The sequence below is a fragment of the Dermochelys coriacea genome, chromosome 7, assembly GCF_009764565.3.
Source record: "Dermochelys coriacea isolate rDerCor1 chromosome 7, rDerCor1.pri.v4, whole genome shotgun sequence".
Lineage (NCBI taxonomy): Eukaryota > Metazoa > Chordata > Testudines > Dermochelyidae > Dermochelys > Dermochelys coriacea.
This window is the reverse complement of record NC_050074.1, coordinates 104,634,622-104,656,676: the sequence shown is the minus strand read 5'-3', so window position 1 is coordinate 104,656,676 and position 22,055 is coordinate 104,634,622. Positions and strand designations below refer to the sequence as shown.

The 22,055-nt window shown below is 40.1% G+C and overlaps 2 protein-coding genes across 2 annotated transcripts in view; one reads left to right on the top strand and one right to left on the bottom strand.

Annotated features, from left to right (window-relative positions):
* Positions 1-424, bottom strand: part of UROS (uroporphyrinogen III synthase) — a 38,833-nt gene extending 38,409 nt beyond the window's left edge. Inside the window, exon 1 of the mRNA XM_038411008.2 lies at positions 389-424. The gene's annotated coding sequence lies outside the window, so the exon portion shown is untranslated. The remainder of the gene's footprint in view (positions 1-388) is intronic.
* On the top strand, positions 2-22,042 carry LOC119859199 (BRCA2 and CDKN1A interacting protein). Its single transcript, XM_038411009.2, is given in 8 exon segments — positions 2-133; positions 5,401-5,475; positions 6,292-6,314; positions 6,316-6,370; positions 8,537-8,626; positions 10,613-10,800; positions 14,904-15,081; positions 21,622-22,042. Coding segments are annotated over 8 exon segments (903 nt in total). The 5' UTR covers positions 2-10; the 3' UTR covers positions 21,793-22,042.
* The last annotated feature ends 13 nt before the right edge of the window (positions 22,043-22,055 follow it).

Here is a 22,055-nt window from a genome sequence, read left to right as displayed (position 1 = left end):
GGACTGCGGCATGGCTACGCGGGCCAAGCGGAGAGCGGCGGGGCCGCCCGAGCGGCGGGAGCCGGACGGGGACGAGCAGGACTCGGACTCGGAGCAGGGGGATTCGGCCTCCGAGGAGGGAGAGATCAACGAGGTGACTGGCGAGAGGGCCGGAGGCCCCGGTCCAGCTGGAGCCGCGTGGGCAGCGGGGCCCGCTCTGCCTTCCCCTCCCGCTGGTCCCGGAGCCCTTCTCCCCTTCGGTCTTACTGCCCCCTTGCCAGGGCCTCTGTCGCCCCCTCCTGCGGGTGGCCGCCCTCCCTCTTTTGCTGCACCTCTCTTCCCCCTTGCCCCCGCTTCTTACAGCGCCGGGGCTACGCCTTTCTTCTCCCGTAATCTTAGACCCACTTACTCTCTTCACCAGCCCGTGCCTCAGTTTCCTGGGCTGTAAACGTGGGTGGGGGAGTGGGGGCGCTACATTTAAGTCCTGTGGAAAGTGCGTTGAGATCTGCAGGTGAAAGTACTATCTGGCAGCTAGGAGGTAGTATTATGCTATCCCTGTGTGTTCCTCTTATAAGGCCTCACCCTTCCTTTCTCGAGTCTGTCTTTCTACATAAAGAAAAGGAGGACTTGTGGCACCTTGGAGACTAACCAATTTATTAGAGCATAAGCTTTCGTGAGCTACAGCTCACTTCATCGGACGCATTTCACGAAAGCTTATGCTCTAATAAATTGGTTAGTCTCCAAGGTGCCACAAGTCCTCCTTTTCTTTTTGCGAATACAGACTAACACGGCTGCTACTCTGAAACCTGTCTTTCTACATGTTTATCTACTCCCCATTTTTGTTTCCTGAAGAGTAACTTTTGATTTATTATCTCTGCCTTTCCTGGAAAACAAAACAAAAACACTCCTAGACTCAGAATTAAATGCAGTTTTCGGGCAACATGCAGTATTTTTAGGCTAATATTTTTGTTGGAGCAAAGCAAAGTTAATTTAGCAAAACTAGAAAATCAAGAAAGGCCAGCTAACAGGCTCAAGTGCTTATGCTGAGAGAGGGTGATGTCATTGTTGATATTAATAATATACTAGTATTGTCTCTATTTTTGATGTACTGATTTCTGCAGAATTAAAATAACACTAATTGTGAAAGCTTAAATGCAAAGTTAAAGTTAAAAAATTGAACAGTTCAAAGTTAGGAAATGTAAGCAATCTCATAATAATAAGATTATAGTACCGTCATTTGTTTGCCCTTGTGGCATATACTGGGCCTAATTGCACCCAATTCAAGAAAACACCTGTTTTCTGTGGCCCCAAACCTGCAATGCAGAACAAGCTGTAGTCTCAAGGAGGCCTGCTTTAGGACCTCTATATTAAAGTATACATTTAACAGCCAAAATAGCAATGCACCATGCAATGTGTGTATAATGAGTTGGTTACTGCTAGAGCCTTAACTTCTGTATATTTTTACTTTTTAATGTTTATATTGCCAAACTTGCAATCAGTTCCACATGGGCAACCCCTACATATATATGGAGCCCATTGAAACCACGTAGGAATAAGGGTCTGCCTAGGTGGATTCAAATTGTAGGACCATGGATGACAACTTGTTGAGAAAAGAATTTCTTCAGTCATGGAAGAAACAGGGAAGAGAGAATACCACACAGGATAACAGAAAATTTATTATTTCTGCACTGATTGCAGCGTGTACCTCCAGAGCTCTGTGAAGTTGACAGAGTGTTCACTGAACACGATAGTGAAAATACACTCTTTTCTTCAGTAGGGAAAAAAGGTATTTTTAACTAAAGCTAATTAACTCAAAGAAAAATCCTAGAAGACAAAGCAGTTTGTAGTTTTCACATGAGTTAGTAGGTCCGGTTACAGAGAAGGCTCCCCTGAAGTCTTCAGCTAGTCCTGCTAAAATAATGCGAACAGACCCTGGTCGTCAGTGGGTGGGATCGAACCTGAGATCTCTGGATCTAAATACATGAGCTGAAAGCCATTTTGCTGTTAACTCAGGCTGTAGAGCAAACTAATTAATTTTTCTCCAAGTGGTCTCAGTGCCACTAGACGGGACAGAACACCACACCCAGTATGTGGGTTACATACTTCCCCTAGCTGAAGAAGCACATCCCAAGCTTTAGAGACTTCCCAGTTGAAATCCTGGACGAGCCCCCACTTGTAACGCTGACAGATCCCGGTCGTCAGCGGGCAGGATTGAACCTGGGACTTCTGGAGCTAAATACATGAAACTCTACTGCATGAGCTAAAAGCCATATCACTGTTAGCTAAGGCTGTAGAGCAGACTCATTAACCTCTCTCTAAGGCCTGGTCTACGCTGGGCGGGGAGGTTCGATCCAAGTTATGCAACTTCAGCTACGTGAATAACATAGCTGAAGTCGATGTACTTAGATCTCCTTATCACGATGTCTTCACTGCAGTAAGTCGACTGCTAACGCTCCCCCATTGATTCCTCCTTTGCCTCTCGCTCCGGTGGAGTACCAGAGTCGACAGGAGAGCACTCGACGGTAGATTTATCTTATTTTCACTAGATGCAATAAATCGACCCCAGCTGGATCAATTGCTCCGGAGGGAAGTGTAGACGTGCCCTAAGTGGTCTTGGTGCCACTTGATGGGACAGAACACCACACCTAGAAGGTGTGTGGGTGACACTAACGCATGTGAAAACTACGAACTGCCTTGACTTCTAGAATTTTACTTCCACTTAAGAAGACTTCCGTTTTCCTGGTGAAGACCCAGCCTAAGGCCCAGTTTTGATTGGGGGAGAGAAGTATGTTTCAATCATGGCAGAGTGGATAAAAATAATAATATTTAAAAAAAAATGGAAAAAACGGATTTTTTAAATTTAAATTGGATTTTTTTTCATAAAATGCTTTTTGAGTAAAAAACCTGTCTAAAGATAGTTTTAATTAAGATACATTATAGCTCAAAGATATCTCATCATGGAATAGGGATTATAAATACTAATTCTATAGTATGAGACAATATATTCATGTAATGCTTAAGAAAAGTTTTGTAAAGGAGTTCCAATAGTTCATGGATTAGGGACCCAATCTTATGGAGTTCCAGGGGCTTCTGTATAGATTATTTAGGTTAATCTTTCTATCTACCCAATGGGGCTCAGTCTAGAAGATACCATCAGAGATGCTTAGTTTTGCAGTTCTCAAACTGTGGATTTGTTTCCAGAGATAACATGCTTGTTAACAGCAAAAATGGTTTAAAATAAATAAATATATAGAGGTGAGAAATAACAGACCTCAACCCTATTACTTACTTCTCTCTAAAAGTGCAAAGTTTCAAAAAGTTCAGTGAATAGAAGATTGTTGGGGGTGGAATAGATCTGGATAAAGAGAAGTCTGGAGATAAATGTGAGAAGGGAGGGATAGGCAGTAGAAACAAAAGTGAAACTGTTTGAGCAGCATATTCTAAAAGTCTTGAGGTCTTTGAGTGTAGCCTTCATTGGTTTGAGATCTACTATACCATTCTCTCACTAGAAGGGAAAACCTATAATGGCAGCAGGCCGTAAAAGAGACCCAGTTTGAGAATAAGAACCGTTCAAAAAATATATGTTTGCTGCTGATGTTTTAAAGAAAGTCACGCCAGTGAACTGGTGGAAGTCACTTAAGCACTTGGATTCCGAGACTGCTGAAGTGGTAATCCTGAAAAAGCAGGAAAGCTTGTTTTTCTTTTCCAGATTATGAACAAACAGGAAAATTAAGGTGAAGACGACTGAGTTAGCTGCAGAAGCCAATATTTTAAGTTTCTCAGGTTGACTTGGCTGACATAGTCAATTTAGTTGTTTTTTTTAAATATTTCATTTAACTATTTGAGTTTAAAACAATTTTAAAAAACCAACCAAACAAACCTGATTTTAAAAAACGTGAATGTTTAACTAAATTAAAAAATCATATGCTTGTTTCGTTAAAATATTATATGTTTGCTGCTGAAGAAAAAAATCCAGAATACATACCGTTGTTGTTTTAGTTAAATAAAACAATGTAAATGTCTGTCTGGTGATGTTCTCCTCCTAATACAGCATGGCAAGAAAATCCTCCAAATATAATGATTAACCTGTTGAATTGGAGATAATTCATCTCCCAATGACTTCTTAAATATCTGCTTCAATTACCTTTGGTAAATGAGATAACCAGTCATTCATTTTCTGATATAGCTGTAAAACTAATATGAAAAGTTTTCAAAATAAATCACTTAAAATGTATAATATGTACCTTCTAAAAATGAAATCTGTATCTATCTCTGAGTTGTAAAAAATATGTATTAAACATTATAATAACCTACAAGAATGCACTTTTATGTAGAAATCCATCATTAAATCGAATCTTCCTGACTAGTGATTTAAATCAAATCCACCCTGAATCATGGTAACACTGAGTTAGCTTTACATGATGGTATAGACCTCTGGGTATATCTACACTGCCAAAAAAAAGAAAAGAAATCCCTGTGGCAGCAAGTCTCAGAGACCAGGTCTACAGACTTGTGCTTGTGGGGCCTTCACTAAGTGTTAAAAATAGCAGTGTAGATGTTCCCACTTGTGCTCTGAGGCCCACTCCCCTCACTGGATTTCAAAATCTGACCTCCAGCCCAAGCAGGAATGTCTACACTGTTATTTTTAACACCATAGTACAAGACAGAGTCTGTAAACCTGGGCTTTCAGACTCGCTGAGGTTTGTTTTTTTCCCCCCTATGTAGACATACCCTTAATCCTCATTAAGATTAGGCTAATGTATTCAAAATTATGTCATTTCACAACCACCAAGCGGTGTATCTGAGGGGAGCCTAGTAATATAAATGTTTTAATCTTGTTTTTAAATACCAGTGAGGACTCTTTATTTTTAACTGGTAGGTGGACTTCCATAGAGTTGGCAACATAAAAAATTAAAGCATTTTGCTAGTGGGTGGGCACTAGGAAGTGAAACAAGACTAGCAGTAGTATTTGTTTTATTTTCTAAGTTGAATTAAGTATAAAAAAGAGCAAAAATGGAGGAAGAATAGACTTTGAACTTGTCATTTAAAAAAATTAGACTCCTATCTGATCCATGCAGGTGAACTCTTAAAGCTACATGGAGTCCAGCTCTTTATGGCTGTTGTAGGGCACCTGTGTGGACCAGATTGCAGGATCAAGGCTTTAAGGTGGCGCTGGCAACACAAACATGGAAAATAGTTTGTCTAAAAATGTTAACTTGACAAAGTCTCTCTGAAGGTTACAAAAGAGATGTATAAAGCTTCAAAAACGGCTGATATCAATGAGTGATAGAAATAGATTAAGCCGATTGACTTTTTTTTCCTTCTACTTCATGTCATACAGTTTTGCTTTAACTTTGTTTTAAGATATATTCCGCTTGCCAACCATGTGTGTGATACTTGCTGTCTTCTGTTTATTCACAGGAAGTGAATGTTGAATTTGAAGCACATTCGATATCGGATAATGACTATGATGGGATAAAGAAATTACTGCAACAGGTAGACTCAGAATATTCTTTCTTGCTCCTATTCGGATTTCTTCCATTAAGAAATAACTTCTACCGCCTTAAACTGTCATCAGTCACCATTACTAGTATTGATTTAATGTTTTACTATGCCTTAGTAGATGAAGACATGAATAATTACAGCTACAACATGCGCTTGATTAAATGCAGTGGTTCAAATCTGTGACCCACAATGCACACCCAGATAGACCATAGTCCCTTCTTTCTCATTATTCTCAATCATCAAGCAGTGGTGGTTCCTGAGACTTGTATCCCAGTTCGTGGGTTTCTAAAGGTTTTTGACCAACTGCAACTTTAAAAAGTACTAATCTGCCCCTGTTTGGCTGCTTCATGCCTCTCTTGATCAGTGGTTTCTTTTTTCAAATTCAGTGTCAAACAAAGTTGCAGACTGTGTGCACAATTGGAAAATACAGAAGAGGACAAACCAAATGCAAAGTACTTTGAGACATTAGTGTAGTTGGTGCTGCAGGCAGCTACAGGAGATTAGGTTTATTAGTGCTTGAAGTCCTACATCCAGGGTCAGGAAATAAAGGATAATGTACTGAATGGGAGTGGGGGTTAAGAGCATGGTACAAGAACCTAAACAGATTATTTTAAAAAGAATTTTTTTCTCTTGTCTTCGTAATGCTGTCCTAACATTTTCATGTAACTGAGCACTATAACTGCCTCAGAAAATATGTGGGAGCAGGCTGGGATGAGGTTCACAGGAGAATCCAAGTTTAATAAGTAGTTCACAACAGGAAAATTTTAGACTGTTTTCACAGTACTTGTTCTCTTTAATTTTTTGTAGCTGTTTCTAAAAGCTCCATTACACTGCTGAGTTAACTGACATATTAATACAACAGAATCACATTGGAGTGTTATCAACGGTAAGGGCTTCCATTCTGCTAATTCAGCACAGTATAATTTTAAATTGAATGGAATAATTGAGGTCCCCTTCATAATATACATGTAACTAAGAGTTCTAGAGCTCATGCTGTTGCAGCATAAAGCACTTGGATGTCACTTGTATTTCATGCTCTAATCCCCTCCTTAGAGCAGTGGTTCCAACTTGCGGCCCAGGTCCCGGCCCGCGCATGGCAGGGCTGGCTGGGCCCAGGGCTCTGCTGTTGGTGGGGGGTGTGGGATTAGCAGGTCCGCATGTGGTTGTAACCTGCGGCCCACAATATAAGAGGTTGAACCATGCTTTCAGAGGGCAAAGTGGAGTTTTGGGTGACCTCAGCTCTGATATGGTAAGTTAAATCTTATTTCTTTATGAGTCTGAGCGTGAAGTCAAACTGTTGCAGACTATCTATGTTCTGTGTATCTGTGAATATTGACTAGAAGAGTTGTGGTGGCGGTATAGCACTTACGTAGCAAACCACTGTATGAACATTATTATAATATCCATTACAAATCCCTCTTTTCTGCTTTAACATTGTTAAAATTTCCTTTTAAGGCTGAAATTTTCATCTTCATTTCAAAACATGAGAAGGTTTTTGGGCGATTTTTGGTGGGGGGGGTGTTAGGATATTGAGGGAAATATGGAGTAGCTGAGAGAAATAGTGTAAGTAAGTGGGGTAGAAGAGAGAGGCTTTAAGTTTAAATTTTTTTGACACCCCCCCCCCCCCCACCCTCCCCCCACCCCCCCCCCCCCCCCCCCCCCCCCCCCCCCCCCCCCCCCCCCCCCCCCCCCCCCCCCCCCCCCCCCCCCCCCCCCCCCCCCCCCCCCCCCCCCCCCCCCCCCCCCCCCCCCCCCCCCCCCCCCCCCCCCCCCCCCCCGAATTTAAAATTGGCTAAAACTCCGAACCCAACAAATTTCTGTCTTGAGTTTCTGTTTGGAAGAAAATAATTATAAGCGAGTGAAAAATTGTTTCTGTGCACATTCATTGGACATCTCCTAAGAACTTAGCATAGCTTAATGAAAACCCATCCCCTAATCCACTTGTGAGAGATGATGTAGCGGGCAGGGAGAAATGCATATTCTTTCTTCCTATCCTAACTAGAGGGTTGGGTATGGATAAATGCTTCTGTTTGGACTACTTGGGTTAGGGAGAATGTAAATGGCTCATTGAAACACATTCACAATTTCCAAAATAAAAAATTGCCCTAAAATGCCCCATCCCCTGCAAAAAAAAACTTTGATTTTTATGGTCTGCATTCTGCTATGTTCTTCTAAATCTAAATAATAAACTTTTTAAAACATTTCTATTTCTAGTACAAACCGAGGTTACTACTACTTTTATTTTTGACCCTGCCTTGCAAAGGGGTCTCATGCCAAGCAAATGGTAACATGAAAACTTGCCCGTCCCCAACCCATAAAACTCCAGGTGTGAACTGTGGTATCTACTTAGACCATTACAATACATGGTCATGTCATACCAACATATTTTTAGTCCTGTGGTTCCTTCCTCCAAGAAATTGCTACCTGTATATTAGATTTTGTTTCTGAATCATTTAAATCTAGAGCCTTGTAATTTGTATTTGGTTAATCTGCCCACCCCATAATTCACATCCCCCCAAGTCTCTCTCCAGTGCTCAGGAGAGTTTTAATAGTAGAGAACTGTCAAATGGTCTCATTTCACAGACTTCATTACTTTTACAAAATATGTCCCAGAACATTTATTACGATTACTGTTTATCATTGTGGAGTATTATGAATAAAACTAAATTACTCTGGTCAGATAAATAAAGTACCTTGATCATGCATGTTCTTGCTGTCTTAAAATGTGTTTTCACACAACAATTCCATTGCAAGTAGCTGAATATGGGGGTCTCCCAGTTATTGGTGTGGATTAGTGAGGTTCTTCTTGGAAGTAAGTAAAAATTGGAGGTTGTAACATATTATAAAGGTTTAACAGAATAAATTATTTAGACAACCTACAATTTTTCACCCTTTTAATGTTCTTGTCTCTTAAGCAATTCCATAGACTTGCAGAATGGCTTTTAGATGTGCGTAAAATATCCTGGACATAGAATAATGGCTTTGTTTTGTTTTGTTTTGTTTTTTTTAAAGCAGCTTGGTATTAGTTGTCCTTTTTACTTTTGTTAAATAGCAAGGCGAAGTTCAAGAAGAAAGTGGTGATGATGATGAAGATGATGAAGTTTTTGGCTTCATAAGCCTCTTAAACTTAACTGAAAGGAAGGTCAGTAATACAGGTTAACTTCTGGATGGTAATTTCTAGAAATTAAAACACTCTATTCATCCTGTCTCGCTGAAAATTACATTGTAGACATTAAGAGAAGTGCCAGATGGTTGTCTCTTTTTTTTTCCCCTGTCACAGTCTACTCAAATGCCTTTTATACTATGCATAATTTAATTGTTCTGAAATTATGTTCTGCTTCTATAAGGTTACACTGTAAAGTATCTGAACATTGTGTAGCCAAGCAGTTAGGCTGCATTTTTATGGTAATAATGGACAAGCACTGCAGTAGCATAGCTGGGAGGGGCAGAGGCTGCTCCCCCACCGAGCAGAAGTGGCACCTTTTTAATTCTTTGGCGCCTTTTAAATTTTTACTCACTTGGTGGCGCTCCGGGTCTTGGGCGGCGGGTCAGGCGTTGCTCCAGGTCTTCAGCAGCACTTCGGTGGCGAGTCCTTCACTCGCTCCGGTCTTCGGCAGCATTGCAGTGCCGGAGGGGTGGTCCTTCAGTGCGAGTGAAGGACCTGACGCCGAAGTGCTGCTGAAGAACCGGAGCGTTGCCTGCCCTGCCACCTAAGACCCAGAGCGCCGCCGGGTGAGTAGTAGTGAGTGGTGCCTTTTTTTAATCTCCTCTCCCCCTGGTTTCTCCACCTGTCTACGCCACTGAAGCACTGTATGTTTTAGAAAGGCCACTAAGAATTTGTAAATAAAGCTCATAGTTCTGTTAGACCTTACCATTGTACAGGTCATGTCACAATGCAGTACAGTCTTCTAAAAATGTATTTAATGCATTTGTAAGGCAACTAGAAAGGCATTCATGTCACCTGTACCATAAAATAAAAGTTACCATGCCAAATAATCAGACAACCTGAACTAGATCTGGCACAATGACTTACCCATGATTCTCTGACAAACTTCACCACCAGTCAAAAGGGATAAAATATGTGCAGAGAATAGGGATGAAAAGAGGCCAGTAAATACAAAATCCAATGTTAAATATTTCCAGCTATATTCCCTTCATTATTCTATAAACTCATCTTGGGTTTTGGATTAATCTAATTTCGTGATTTATATCATTAGTTTGTTTTAGTGCTTTGAATTAAATTTTTTTGCTAACTTGATACTTTTGGTATAGAATTTGTTAAAATATTTAGGTGAAAATGGTAATGAAAGCCACAGTGTAAGTGCTTATGTGGCCCTCATTAGCATGGTATCTGAGTGCCCCACAGTCTTTAGTGTGGCTGCTATGTTAGGTAGGGAACTGTTATCATTCCCATTTTACAGATGGAGAACTGGGGGCTTGTCTACGTTACCCACTGAATCGACCGGCAGCCATCAATCCAGCCAGGGTCAATTTATCGTGTCTAGTGTTGACGTGCTAAGTTGACCGCTGAGCGCTCTCCCGTCGACTCTGGTATGCCACTGGAGCGAGAGGCACAGGTGGAGTCAACGGGGGAGCATCAGCGGTCGACTCACCACAGTGAAGACACCGCGGTGAGTAGATCTAAGTACATTGACTTCAGCTATGTTATTCATGTAGCTGAAGTTGCGTAACTTAGATCAGTTTCCCCCACAGTGTAGACCAGACCTTAGAGACTAAATGACTTGCCCAAAGTCACACATGAAGTCTGTGATGGAATAGGAAATTCAGTCCAGGTCACTCAACTGCCAGGCTAGTACCCTAGCAACTGGACCGTCCGTCATCTCATGTTTCATGTTTCTCAGTTGTTGGGGTTGTTCCCGTTTTTGTGGTTATTATGAAGAGTGGAGTTGTAACTCATAGCTGCATTGTTACCATTTAGGAACCTCAGCCTGCCATCACCTTGAGGGTTGGTGAATAATAACTGTGAAAAAAATACTACAATACTTTAGAGACCATTGCAGGAAATTGCCCACAGGCCTGTTGAATACTCTCTTGAAGTTCACTTTCAGGTTTTCTTATGTAAATAATCGTTCTGGAATGTAAAGAAAATGTACCCTTTGATTCCTAGGGTACTCAATGTGCTGAACAAATAAAAGAGCTGATTCTAAGCCTGTGTGAGAAGAACTGTGAACAGAATATGGTTGAACAGCTGGATAAGCTCCTAAGTGACACCACCAAGCCTGTGGGCTTCCTACTAAACGAAAGATTTATTAACGTACCACCACAGATTGCTCTGCCCATGCACCAGCAGCTTCAGTAAGAGTCATTCTAAACATGATTTTGAACAGTAATTTTTTCCCTTCAGGTGTCTTCAGAAACATTTATTTAAATGGAAATGTGTTGAAGGAGAGGGAATGAAACCACAGATTTAAGTAAGAAATAGATTAAAAGAAAAAATACAATTGTTTTATATAAGGTCCTTGATATTGACTTTTAATTTCTTTATTTGATATTACTTCCTTATGCATTAAAATTCCTAATCACTGTCTCTTGAAGAAATAGGAAGTCACTTTAAAATTATGCCACATACTACTAGAACAGGGTAAGTGCATGACTTGTAGTTGATCTTTGTTTTGAAAATTGAGCAAGCTTATTAAAAATTAAACAACTTACAGTATTTTAATAATGGCTATCTGAGGTATTCTTGTTTATTGTGCTTAACTCAGGCTTTGGAATGGAAATCTTGGCTTCAGCAGATTTGTAAATGCATGATCTCTGGATGAGCCATGGAAATATTTTTTTTAAATCAGTGTCTGAAATGAGTGTAGAGGGTTAGGCACTACTTTGTCTCCCAACCGGGTTCAGTGTTAAGGCCCCATCAGGGATATCAAGACAGATGATTTGGAAAGACATGAGCAAAGAAAGAGTAAGCAGAGACGTCAAGGAAGGGAAAGAATCTAAATTTTTTGTGGCTTTGAAATGTAGGGTGTAGTAAGATGAGAGAGAGGACAGGACATCCTTTCAGGTTTTGTGTGTGTGGGGTGTTTTTTTTTGTTTTTGTTTTTTTTTTTTAAACAACTTTCTGGTAATCTGGTAGTATTTTAATGGGAAAATGGACACCCTTTGCTCTTCTGTTTTTTTCCTCTCTTCCTATCACAGGTCACATCACTTGCTGGCCCTTCTAATTTGTCTACTTCCAAATGCCAAATTAGGTTTTCTTTGAAGCATTGCCTTCTAGTCCTATTAAACACTATCTAATCTCCCACAGGGAGGGGTTTTCTCTCATTGAGGTTTGCCTTTCCATTCCTATTTGTCTCATCTCCTCCTCTTATTACTCAGGAGAGAATTTTTTTTTTTGTTCTAGGACACTTTGGAGTTTCAGTGCTTTTCCCCCTTTCCCTTTGGAGTGTCCCATTCCTTATTAATAACTCCTTTGAAGGGGAATGGCAGATTGTAATTGTAAGTTGTAATTGGGAGATATTTGACTTTGGCTTTAGCCTGTTCATCATCTTTCTCAAAAAGAAAAGGAGTACTTGTGGCACCTTAGAGACTAACAAATTTATTAGAGCATAAGCTTTCGTGAGCTACAGCTCACTTCATCGGATGCATTCGATGAAGTGAGCTGTAGCTCACGAAAGCTTATGCGCTAATAAATTTGTTAGTCTCTAAGGTGCCACAAGTACTCCTTTTCTTTTTGCGAATACAGACTAACACGGCTGCTACTCCATCATCTTTCTCTGTCTCGATCCCAGTGAGCACCGCCTTCCTCCCCACAGTTTTAAATATGTCTGCAGGAATTAATTTCTACTGCTCCTCTGGCTTGGAGTTATCATGATCTGAAGCAAACGCTTCAGCAGAGGCACTGGAGCTTGTGGGAAAAGATTGTAAGAAGTGTGTGAAGAAAGTGTGTTTTTTTGTGTCTTCTGACCTTTGGACTTTCTTTTTCTTATGCCTTTTGAGAGAAGGTGATTATCCCCACAATGGGAGTTCTGGTCTCTCTACTCTTCATTGTCTCTCTCTTTTTGGAGGGATTTATCTCAGGAGATTGGTAGGTCTTTAACCCCTGTGTTCTTTATTTTCCACTATGTGACAGGGGAGGAAGAGTTAGTATGTCCTTGAATGAGCCAAGATCTATCTTGGGAAGAAAAGGAGATGTAAAAGATACCTAGCCAGGTAGCTCTCTTGCCCACTTCAGAATCTGAGAGGAGATCTTCGAGCTTTTCCTCCTGAGATGGATTGGTGGGTTTGTGGGGATATTATTGGACTTACCCCTGATTGGTGGGAGTGGCCCAACATTTTGAGTCCCAAGTGCTTAACAGGACTGACCCAACTTTGTCGGGCTCCCTCTGAAGGATTTAAGACTTATGTTGGGATGGATGTGGATGCACCACCAGACTATCCAGACACTGAGCCCCTTCCGTTGGCAGAATTAAGTGTCCTTGATCTGGGAGTATAGGGTTCCTATCTCTGGATCCTGAGAAGGTCTCCTCATAGAAGAAACTCTCCTGGCCTTCTGCTTGATCTACTCTACTCTGAATTGGGAGGGGGAAACCAAAAATAGGAGATCAGATGGTTAATCTCTTAATCTGATGCATCAAATTGGGAGAGAAATGAGGATTCCAAAAGTTTACACAGGTTTAGACCCCATTTTATTTTCACCCTATAGTTTTAATTTTTAGCTATAGAATTAATTTTTAACACCAAATGTGGGATCCAAGTATTTTGAGTAGAATAGAATGGTGATTATGATAGGGATACATGTAGTTAACAGCCAGGAAACAGGAGCTTTATGTCAGTGAGAATGTAAAAGGGGAGAGCCTCACAATGAAGGTGCAGTATCTAGTTTGTTTTTTCCTTATTACTCTATAACAAACTGAGACACACACACTCTCAGTCATCACTGCTCCATTACTGGTTTAGTGGCTCAATTGCAGCTAACTGTGCATTAATGGAGATCGTTCTTGCAAACATCAAGCATTCAGAAATTACGAGTTTGGCTTAAAAATCATGGGGCTTTTAACAATAGATAATTGGGGTTCTTTTTATTTGCCTTCTAGTATTTGAGCATTTATGGTTAATATTTTCTAGCTTTTATCTGCAAACATAAAGGCTAGACACATACCTTTTTTTAAATGAAGGATGAGATGCTTGGACATGGCTCCATGAGCTGGGTCTTTAGGTAATGTTGAGCGACTTTCAGTAAAATAATGAGATTTGTAAGAAGATGAAGGTTTGCAGGACTTGAAAATTAGCAGTGGTCAGAACCTCTTCCCCTCCCCACCTTCACTAAGACTAGTCAGAAATGGTCAGTCTCCTGAATAGTAGATGGAACCACACATTTATTCTTCCATCAGTGGAAGAGGAATTTACACAGGTGAATCCATGCCTTACTGAAGAGGGAATAATCAATAGACTATTAACATATCCAGAATTAAGGAGGTAGGATTCATAAATCCTAGCTCTAGGTTAGGAGGGGTCTTCGAACCCACGGAGGCTGAATATGCTGGGGTGCACTGCCATAGAGTGTTATTGCTCACCCTGGGGACTAGGGAGCACTATGTGACTTTACAGGTTCAGGAGCTAGGGGAACTATGCACACTCTTGTAAAGGAAGAGGCCTTTCATTTGTTTGGATTGAAAAAAGCAGGGAATTTGTTTGACTTGGATCCAGGCTCCATTTAATCTTAATCTACCATTGCTGATAGGGAGCTTTCATCTGCTCTTTTAAGTAGTCATATCGATCTCTGAGAAATTAATAGTTTTGGATAGGAGAAAACCTAAACCGTCTCTGCTTTTTTGTTTGATAAACTTTTAAATGGCTTGTCAGAGGCGGGGTTGGGGAGGTTTGAGGTTTATTTCCAGTGGAACATGACACAATCAGAATTCAGGTCTTGGGCTCCTTTACTGGATGGAGCTTGCAGCACTGCAGTGGCAACACACTCAACCGAAGGGAGGGATGAGAGCATCCAGTCTTCTTTGCCAGACAGAAGTTTGTCATTTTTAAGGGCTTCTGGAAAGGGGCAATAAATAAATAAAACCCGGGGTAAAAGAAATGAGCTAGTTTTTGGCTGGGGAGGAAACCAGTCCTATGAATGGTAGTTAATGGTGAGTGTTTAATTAGTTTCTAAGCATTTACAACCCCAAGAACATAGTGTGCCCTTAGTGAGGGTTCCATAACAGGAGAAGTGTATTACGAGGAGTAGGGAATTGGTTTTGTTGGTGATGATTTGAAGAGTAACTGACTGCAGAGAACTCTTCAAAGAAAATTACTGCCATAAATGCATATACAAAGTCAATATTGCTATTTGAGTGACAACTATGAAGGCTGGGCAAAGCATCAGTATGTTATTGCCTTATGAGATTTGTGTGTATTTGATGGGACGTTAAAATATTCTTTATGTAAATAATATTTGTCTTTAGGAAAGAATTGGCTGAAACTCAAAGAACAAATAAGCCATGTGGAAAGTGCTACTACTATCTTCTCATCAGCAAGACCTTTACAGAGACAGCAAAGCGCAGCTCTAAGAAGAAAGGAGAGAGCAGACAGCAGAAAGAGGAATTAATGTTTGCAAATGCAGAGGAAGAATTCTTTTATGAGGTAACAGACTTCTGATACCATTAAATCCAATTGTTTGATTTTTTTTTTTTTTTTTTTAAGAGCAGGGAAATGAAGGTTCTGACTCTACTTTTTTTTCAGTAATAACAATGGCCTTTCTTACTGAGCCACTTTAGAAACTTGTCTTGCAATGATTATGAAAAGGTGGTAAAATGAACTTTTTATTTAAATCCAGCTGTTTTTTGTGTAATTACTATTGAAAGATGCACAAACAAACTATTTTTGCTAATGTAGAATATTTATACTCACTAACTCTTGACCAAAGTAAACAATGTTTTGCCTTGAGGGAACCACTGAGAGCTGCACTACTACAGATGCAGATTATAAAATTGACTTGACTTTTTTGTAGTAATTTATTGATATTATTTACAGCAAGTCTCAGTGACATGCTGATAAAAGCACTGGCATGTGCTTAGCCTCTGTTTACAGTAGCCCTCCCATCATTGCTACCACCACTGGAGCTGCACCAGTGGCAGTGCAATCATAGAATCATAGACTTTAAGGTCAGAAGGGACCATTATGATCATCTAGTCTGACCTCTTGCACAACGCAGGCCACGGAATCTCACCCAGGAACTCCTGTAACAAACCTCTAACTTATGTCTGAGCAATAGAAATCCTCAAATCATAGTTTAAAGACTGGTGGGAGACTTCCCAAAAATGCCTGATGTAGACTTACCTTCAGTGTCTTGGTCACAGAGAATTAACTGGTTATCTTGAGGGTAATGCTGAAGGGATTTAACAAAGGATTCTGAACTACGTGAAACATCTGGTTGAGGATCTGTGAATGAAATTTCCAAGTTTTTGAAAAGAATGGACTGAAGAGAGCAGAAGCACAGAGTTTAACAGTATGAATTGGCCCTTCAAGGTTTTTAATCCTAGGGGTGGAAAAAACCCTTTTAGTTCAGAGGCAGTTGTACCCTGTCTCTAGTCTTCTATTTGAATCTGCATAAAAAGTTATAGCTATTTGGCAAAAAGAAAAGGAGTACTTGTGGCACCTTAGAGACTAACAAATTTATTTGAGCATAAGCTTTCGTGAGCTACAGCTCACTTCATTGGATGCATTCAGTGTATTTTCCACTGAATGCATCTGATGAAGTGAGCTGTAGCTCACGAAAGCTTATGCTCAAATAAATTTGTTAGTCTGTAAGGTGCCACAAGTACCCCTTTTCTTTTTGCGAATACAGACTAACACGGCTGCTACTCTGAAAACTATTTGGCAGAACATGATTCAAAGAGTCAGAGCAATTGCATCTTTCAGGCTTCTAGGAAAAAAGAAATCTGTGGTGTTATGAAGGACCAAATCAAATTGCTGCATGCATGATTCATATAAAACATAAATATTTTCCCCTCTGAATCCCCAAAAAAATAAATCGCCTTCTCACGAACGAGCATCAAATTTATGCTCTGAGAATTCTTCCCAAGAAACTTGGCAGATTTAAAGCTCTGCATCTGTTCTGCTTTTGGTGTTGTACTCTTCCCCGAACTATCCATTTATTTTTTGTTCTTTTTATTTAAAAGGACTATTCAGAACAAATCTTCTGAAGAGAATGTACGGATGTCACTATCCCATTATTTTGTATGTTCTATTTGGGACAAGTACATTAATAAAAAGCTCTAAAATAGTGAACTGGAACTATTACTTATAATTTCCTGAGGGAACCCTGCCACTCAGTTCTGCTGGTTCCAAGCCATATAGAAAGGGGAGGATGCAGAAAATTAAATTTAAAATATAATTTTGAAATGCATGGAATTTTTCAGCGTTCTTTACTTTTTTCAGAGCTTTAAAAACATTATTCCACAGCACTGCTGCTATGTCAAGAGCTCCCTGTTCTTCCTCTCTGATGGCAGTGCACACAGGGTAAAATGTTGGCATGTGACACCTCTTCCTAGCGCAGTCTATGAAATGGCTATCGTTCTAATAGTGGTAATTTAAGAAGAGGAAAACTTTAAATTCAAAGTCTGGGCACATTCATTATGAGCCTGCAAGAAATACTGCTGTGGGGTGTAAAAGTAACAAGGAGCTAAGGATTTTTCTTTTTGTTTTTGTAGCAGGGGCTCTAGCACCTGAATTTGAACTTTGTGCACACCAAATGACCAAAAACCAGCATGTAGTAATGGGACTTTCAATTCCAAGTTGGAATCACCATGGGTCTTGTGTTCTAAAAGGGCTTTTTGTACTCTCAAATGTTCTGTTATTTTAAATTGCGTTTTTTCAAGACTTATTAACTGTTTTTGTTTTGTTTTGAACTCGTTTGAAGGTCTCAATCAGGACACACTATTTGCTTGTAAACTAGTCTTTCTGGCATTTGTTATACAAGTGTTTTTAAGTAAGATCGGGAAGTTACATTAACTTAGATGTTTAATAATGTATATGCACAAAATAAATAGTCTGAGTATGTATCCTTCCCTGATTACACACAATGTTAGGTTTCAGTTTGCTACAAACTACTGTTAAGTATAATGAGCAGCTGAGAATTTAATAAGTATGGAGGAGCCAACCCCACTCATCAACTCACTGTGCTACATTGTGGTCCTTAAAATGTAATTGAGGGAGTGGAAGAAAAGCTTCAAGTATACCCAGACTTAGAATCAATTAAACGTTTAGGCCACCATTCTTCACTCTGTTCATTCTTGAACATCATCTCTAGATTAGTTATACTGCTCTCCCACAGTGGAAATTTACATTCTTGAGACACGTGTGCTACATAGGAAATCTGTAGGAAGCAATGAGAGGAGGTTAAATTGTTTTTCCCCTTAGTGGTGTAGGATAATACTTCTCTAATTTGTGTGAGTTCTGGGGAAGAAAAATTAAGGCTGCATTTTCTGTAAAAGGACACTACTCTGCGATATATATTACATACAAATTGAGTCAATAAATATAAATAGAAACATTATGAAAACCTATTTACAGTATTTGGAAAAAGTGTCCTCCATAAATAACTTGCATTTCCAAGGATTTCGCAGGGCTCTCTGAAGATTCTATCTATGTAAGGTGTATGTAAGGTTTTTATTTAGTGCCTCTCACCTTGGTATCTAGGTATTTTAACATAAAGATTCCTAATGCCACTGTGGCCTGGTCTACACTGGGGGGGGGGAATCAATCTAAGATACGTCGACTTCAGCTACACTATTCTTGTAGCTGAAGTTGTGCATCTTAGATCGAATTAGAATCACTTACTTTGCGTCCTCACAGTGCGGGATCGACGGCCGCCGCTCCCCCGTCAACTCCGCTTCCGCCTCTCACCCTGATGGAGTTCCGGAGTTGACGGCAGAGCAATCGGGGATCGATTTATCATGTCTACACTAGATGCGATAAATTGATCCCCGATAGATCAATCACTACCTGCCGATCTGGCGGGTAGTGTAGACGTGGCCTTAGAGAGAGGGAATTACTACATCTTTTTTTTTTTAAACCTGGGTAAATTGGGTCACAAAAATGTTAACCTTTGAACCTGTAAGGCTGCGATTGAAGTGATTCTTTAGCAGTGATTGGAGAAGAGTATACTTTACTACAGCCCCTGCTCGCGCACACACACGGTATCAAGCTGACATCCTTGCACTGTTGGCCCTGCGTCCCCATACAGAGCCTCTCCGGGATGCATGCCAGCTCCTCTTGCCCTGTTTCAGCTCTTGTTATGAGTCAACTTCTTCCCCCATGCCTCGGGTCTGCTGCTTCCTGGCTTTATGGAGCTAGGGGTTCACTAGCAAGCAGTGGGTAGTATTCTTGGCAAGAGACTGAACATGTCCTTCCCATCGCTGGCCAGAAATCCCCACTCCCTGCCACAGTGTCTCCTAAGAGCCTGGCTATAATACCTGATTGTAACACCTGTAGAATTATCTGTGATTTTAAAAACTAAGTAATTTGTCCAAGGCCATCCACAACTAGTGACTGGTAGACCAAGTGTTATACCAATAAAATAAAAACCAGCAGGATCTTATTACAGGGAAAGGCAATATGCCACATTTATTGTGAATACAGAAAGAATCATAGTAAGCAGTTAGTTGTAGCTATAACATTCCATTCAATTTCATATTTATTCACACATTCATTCATTCATACACACACACACACACACACACACACACACACACACACACAAAGAAAAGGAGTACTTGTGGCACCTTAGAGACTAACGAATTTATTAGAGCATAAGCTTTCGTGAGTTACAGTAACTCACGAAAGCTTATGCTCTAATAAATTTGTTAGTCTCTAAGGTGCCACAAGTACTCCTTTTTTTTTTTTTTTTGCAAATACAGACTAACACGGCTGCTACTCTGAAACACACACACAGGTTCTGCAAGGTTGTTATCATAGTTACCAGCCTTAGAGTTGCTCATGCCAAGCCATTGGCCAGGTGGCCTGGACATGAGGAGGGAGCAGGGCCTTGTCAGATGCTCATCTGATGCTCCTGGAAGTTGGTTTGCAGAATCAGACCCCAAAGTTCTCACTTTCTAGAGTCCATTTTTATAGGAATTTCTTCCTATGCCAGTCTATGGGAATTGATTCATCATGCTGTTGCTGAATCAATCAGCAGATGGCACATTCCCTGATGGCTCCACGCTACCAGATGTTGTCTTGTTCTTTGGTTCTCCCATTCTTGAGGCTGTTGGGTGGATTACAGTCTGCCCTCCGGGGGTCCTCTGGTTATTTCCACTTGACGCCTTCTTCAGCCGATGGACACTGGATTCTTAGGCTGGCACCTCCCTGATGATTCAGTTATTATCCACACCAAGTATCCATCCAAATACATCCTCTATCTCTATTTTAATCACAACTGTTAACAAAGCGAGATGAATACAACAAAAGGGCGGGGAGTCTCTGGGTGCTGTTTCTGTTGTTACAGAGTATTGCTTTGAGTCTCTCTCTGGGTGAGTGGTGGTTGTTGCAAAGAATTGCTTTGAGAACAGACTCTGTCTTAGAATGTACTAACACAATTAGCAGCTTGCAAGTTTCACACACAGAGGGAGAGAAACAGTATCAAAAACCAAGAGACCTCTTAATTAGTAATACCCTGGAATTTAAACTATGGGGAATCAAACTCATTTGTGATTTTAATACAGAACTTCTTTAATATGATCCAGCATAATAAGTCATTCTTCTTTGTTTCATGCTCTCATTTTCCCCCCTACATTAATGATAATGCACATTACTCAGTGAATTCAGTTTGTTTTGAATTTATAATATGAAATGCTAAGTGTTGGCTTGTGAAACAGAATATTGAATATTCTATTTTAGTTTTCATTGGATTTTTCATTGGGATTTTTTCTGTTTAACCTGCACTTCCACAAAACTTTCTCTTTTTACTCCACTTAAAATGATATGCATAGTAGCTTAAAACTAATTTTTGAAACATAATTCATAGAATCATTGAAATGTAGGGCTGGAGGGACCTTGAGAGGTCAGCAAGTCTTTTCCCCTATGCTGAGGCAGGACCAAGTAAACTTAGACCATCACTGACTAGTGTTTGTCCAATCTGTTCTTAAAAATCTCCAGTGATGGGGATTCCACAACCTCCCTGGTAGCATATCCCAAAGCATAACTACCCTTATAGTTAGAAAGTTTTTCCTCATATCTAAACTAAATCTCCCTTGTTGCAGATAAAGCCCATTACTTCTTGTCCTGCCTCCAGTGGACATGGAGAACAATTTATCAGTGTCCTTTTTATAATAGCCCTTAACATATTTGAAGATTTGTCTGGTCTTCCCTCAGTTTTCTTTTCTCAGCTTTAAATATGCCCAGTTTTTTAACCTTTCCCCCAGGTCAGGTTTTCTAAACCTTCTATCATTTTTGTTACTCTCCTCTGGACTCTCTGTAGTTTATCCACATGTTTCCTGAAGTGTGGTGTCCAGAATTAGACAGTACTCCCAACTGAGGCCTCACCAGAGCTGAGAAGTGTGGGTCAGCTCCCTTCCAGGTCCTACATATGATATTCCTGTTAATACACCCCAGAATATTAGCCTTTTCCACAACTGCATCACACTGTTGACTTGTATTCTATTTGTGATCTACTGTGATCTTCAGATCCTTTTCAGCAGTACTATCACTTAGCCAGTTATTCCCTATTTTGTATTTGTGCATTTGATTTTTCTTTCCTAAGTGAAATACTTTGTGCTTATCTTAATTGTATTTCATCTTGTTGACTTCAGATCAATTCTGTAATTTGTTAAACTTGGTTTGAATTCTATTCCTGTCCTCCAAAGTGCTTGCAACCCTTCCCAGCTTTGCGTCATCTACCGATTTTGTAAGGATACTCTTCCCTCCATTATCTAAGTCTTTAAAGAAAATATTAAATAGTACCAGACCCAGGAGTGACCCCTGTGGGACCCCACTAGATAAGTCCTCCTAGTTTGACAGAGTACCATTAATAACTACTCTTTGAGTATGGTCTTTCAACCAGTTGTGCACTCACCATATAGTAGTTTCATCTAAACCACATTTTCCCAGTTTATTTATGAGAATGTCATGTGGGACTGTGTCAGAAGCCTTACTAAAATCAAGATTTATTTATTTCTGTTTTAGAAAGCCCTTCTGAAGTTCAACTATTCTGTGCAAGAAGAGTGTGACACGTGTTTGGGAGGCAGATGGTCCTTTGATGATGTACCAATGAAACCTTTGCGAACTGTTATGTTGATTCCATCTGATAGGATGAATGCAATCATGGATAAACTGAAAGAATATCTCTCAGTCTAGACAGTTTCCTTGGATAATGTTTTTATAAAGCAACCATGCAAAACTATATGCCTTTTGAATAGTTCCAAATTCCCAAAAATTTTATAATGTCGTCAGTTTTATGTTCCTCAGGTATCACCTTTGTATTCTGGTGAAATGTCTAGGTTGTACAACTAACAATGTCAATCATACAGTTACTATAAAATACTTTATCCTAGTAGACTTTGGAGTCACCATTAAGAATGCAATAAAAAAAATCCTACATCCCTAAGACTTCTAAAGAA